At 44.5% G+C, this 3,133-nt stretch overlaps 1 protein-coding gene across 1 annotated transcript in view; it reads right to left on the reverse strand.

Annotated features, from left to right (window-relative positions):
* LOC106806947 (xanthine dehydrogenase-like) overlaps window positions 1–3,133 on the reverse strand; it is a gene marked incomplete at its 5' end in the record, with an annotated part of 27,814 nt that overhangs the window by 12,642 nt on the left and 12,039 nt on the right. Inside the window, 4 exon segments of the mRNA XM_014809134.1 lie at window positions 71–155; window positions 417–574; window positions 701–827; window positions 1,209–1,414. Coding sequence (XP_014664620.1) covers window positions 71–155; window positions 417–574; window positions 701–827; window positions 1,209–1,414 — 576 coding nt within the window.

Below are 3,133 nucleotides of genomic sequence, written 5' to 3' on the forward strand. Positions count from 1 at the left end.
AGTATTTTCACAGTACAACATGACATGTGTCATTAGTAGGAGCATATGATTTGAATGCAGTACTACAAACTTACCTGCAGCTCTGCTGGGAAAGTGGGCTCCTGGCTTGGATCAAAAGGTGACAGGTCAACATCAGACATCAGGGAGGGTGCCACCTGTTATACGAGAAATACATATTATGAATAATAAACTAGAAAAGCTATAAATAACAATATTACTATTTAAAACTAACTAGTTTCAACTATTGAAGGACCGATATTAAAAACAATGCAAAAGTATTTCAATTTCAAGTTTCACAAGACTTGAAGTATATCTATATGTAATACATGACCACACAGCTGCTATTGACCATTCATTCCTTTCATTTTCATACATCCCTTCTCTACAGGAGATTAAACTGTAGGAGACCAACTTACAGGAGTGTGATTAGAGCTAGCAGGTATAGCTCCACAGTCACCCTTGCAGCAGCCGCTCCCTCCGGGACACTGTTCTCTCATGCACGTCTGGAAGTCTTCAGTGAAGGTCTTAAATCCATCCATAATAGGTCTATAACCTGTGCATCTGCACAGGTTCCCTTATATAAAAAAAATTCTGGATAAGTGATCAATATCAAGTAGTTAAAACATATATTAATTAATGGTTACATGCCAAATAATAATTGGAAGAATATTAAATTGACACTAAAAGCTGTAGGCAGTACCTTGAAAGTTTCTCATCAAGGTGTTCCATCTTGGTGTAGGGTCATTCCTTAGAAGAGCATACATGGACATGACAAATCCTGGTGTGCAGAAACCACATTGAGAACCATGAGCTTTAGCCAATCGTTCCTGCAATCAGGAACAAACTGCCAGTCACAACATGCACGTATAGTACACCTTTCCAACTAATGTTTACTTATGTAATTATAACCGTTACATTTGTTTCTCACACATTAAGTATGAGCTTAAATACAAATCCACTAGAGCAGTGATAAGGAGGGAATATTGCATACGTATGTACTAGCAAAACCCTATATATACTCTAATACAAAATACTAACTACATCAGTGTGAAGCTCTATATATACCAAGTTCCATGCCAAGCCTAACATGCCAAGTTCACTATGCATGAAGGATCTGTGCTAAAATTGCACACGAATTTAGTTAGTCAGGTCGCAGGTCCGACGATATATGGGAAACATATGGTCCTCTTCCTGACACTTGCACATACCTGCACAGGGTGAACTCTAGTCCTGCTGCTCCCCACTCCCTCCACGGTGGTGACAGCCATGCCATGCACCGCACAGACGGGGGTGAGGCACGTGTACACCGCATAGTGGCAGATCTTCTGCCGACTGGGGTCGAACGAGGATATCATGACAGTGCAGCTGCCACATCCTCCTGTCCCACAAGCTTCCTTCGTACCACACAGACCCACTGTATGCGATGTTGGTTAAGGCGATTCACATGATTATTAATGTGTAATTATTCTAATACATTTCTTGTACTTATTTGACTTCTTTTCTTCTTATGAGGATTGAGAGAGAGAGAGAGAGAGAGAGAGAGAGAGAGAGAGAGAGAGAAAGAGAGAGAAACGAGAGAGAAAGAAGAGAGAAAGAGAGAGAGAGAGAGAGAAAGAGAGAGAGAAAGAGAATAGACGAGAACGAAGAGAGATAGAGATAGAGAGAACGAGAACGAGATAGAGAGAACGAAATAAGAGATAGAAAGAACGAGAATAGAGAGAACGGATTATGAGAATCAGATAGAGAACGAGAACGAGAGAACGAGAGAGAGAGAGAGAGAGAGAGAGAGAGAGAAGAGAGAGAGAGAGAGAGAGAGATTAGAGGAGGCAGAGAGACCGAGAGAGAGAGAGAGAGAAAGGAGAGAGAAGAGAGAGAGAGAGGATAGAAGAGAGAGAGAGAGAGACTAAGACGAGAGAGAGAGAAACTGTTGCATGATTAAAATTTCAACTAGCCTGAATTAAAGGTGAGATTTTCAGAATATTCAAAATCAAGTGATATTATCAAGAATCAATATATATATTTGATAAAACATCTAAGAAAAGGTATTGTCACCCGATTTATTTATTAAATCATGAAAAAATATCGAGATCAAATATAGTTTAAAAACATCGTCTGCTAATTCTGAGTCAGTGCACACTGCTTCAGTACTCATCGCTCTTTCCGATTCGTGACGTCACAGTTTGTCAAACAATACTCGAGGTCACTACAAGCAAATGATAGAGTGAGAGTATTATTCGCGTTTTATTCATTGGATTTGACCCATATCATGGTGTACTTGTTTCGGCAGTTAACTGCCACAATGGAGTCTGATAGTTGGCAGATCAATTTACCGTTTTTCTGAATGTGAAGGATAAGAAGGAACTTCGCGAGAAAAAATGGGGAGAAGAAGGATGGGGATGAAGCTGGTGGAGAGGAGGAGGGGAGAAGGAAGAAGGAGGAGGGGGGAAAGCTGGTGTGAGAAGGAGGAGGGGGAGAAGGGAGAAGCTGGTGGAGGAGGAAGAGGGGGAGAAGGGAGAAGGTGGTGGAGAAGGAGGAGGGGGAGAAGGCTGGTGGAGAAGGAGGCAGGGGGAGAAGGAGATACTGTCGGAGACAGAAGGAGGGGAGAAGCGTGGTGAAAAGAAGGAAGGGGGAGAAGGGAGAAGCTGGGGAGAAGGAGGAGGGAGAAGTAAGCTCGTGAGACAGGAGAGGGGGAGAAGGGAGAAGGAGGAGGGTGAGAACTGGTGGAGGAAGGAGGAGGGATTGAAGGAAAGGAGGAGGGGGAGAAGCTGTAGTGGAGGAAGGAGAGGAGGGGGAGAAGGGAAGAAGCTTGGAGAGAAGGAGGATGGAGAAGCTGTGGAGAAGGAGGCAGGGGAGAAGAAGAACGGTGGTGGAGAAGGAGGAGGGGATAAGGGAGAAGGTGTGGAGAAGAGAGGGGGAGAAGCTGGTGGAGACCGGAGGAGGGGGAGAAGGGAGAATGTGTGGAGAAGGAGAGGGGAGAAGCTGGTGGGAATAGGAGGGGGAGAAGGGAGAAGCTGGGTGGAGAAGGAGGGCGAAGTCTGGTGATGAGGAGGATGGGAGAACGAGAAGGAGGGGGAGAAGCTGGTGGACGAAGGAGGAGGGGGAGAAGGGTAGCAGGTGGTGGAGAAGGAGAGCG

This window comes from Priapulus caudatus, unplaced genomic scaffold, assembly GCF_000485595.1.
Source record: "Priapulus caudatus unplaced genomic scaffold, Priapulus_caudatus-5.0.1 Scaffold187, whole genome shotgun sequence".
NCBI lineage: Eukaryota > Metazoa > Priapulida > Priapulimorpha > Priapulimorphida > Priapulidae > Priapulus > Priapulus caudatus.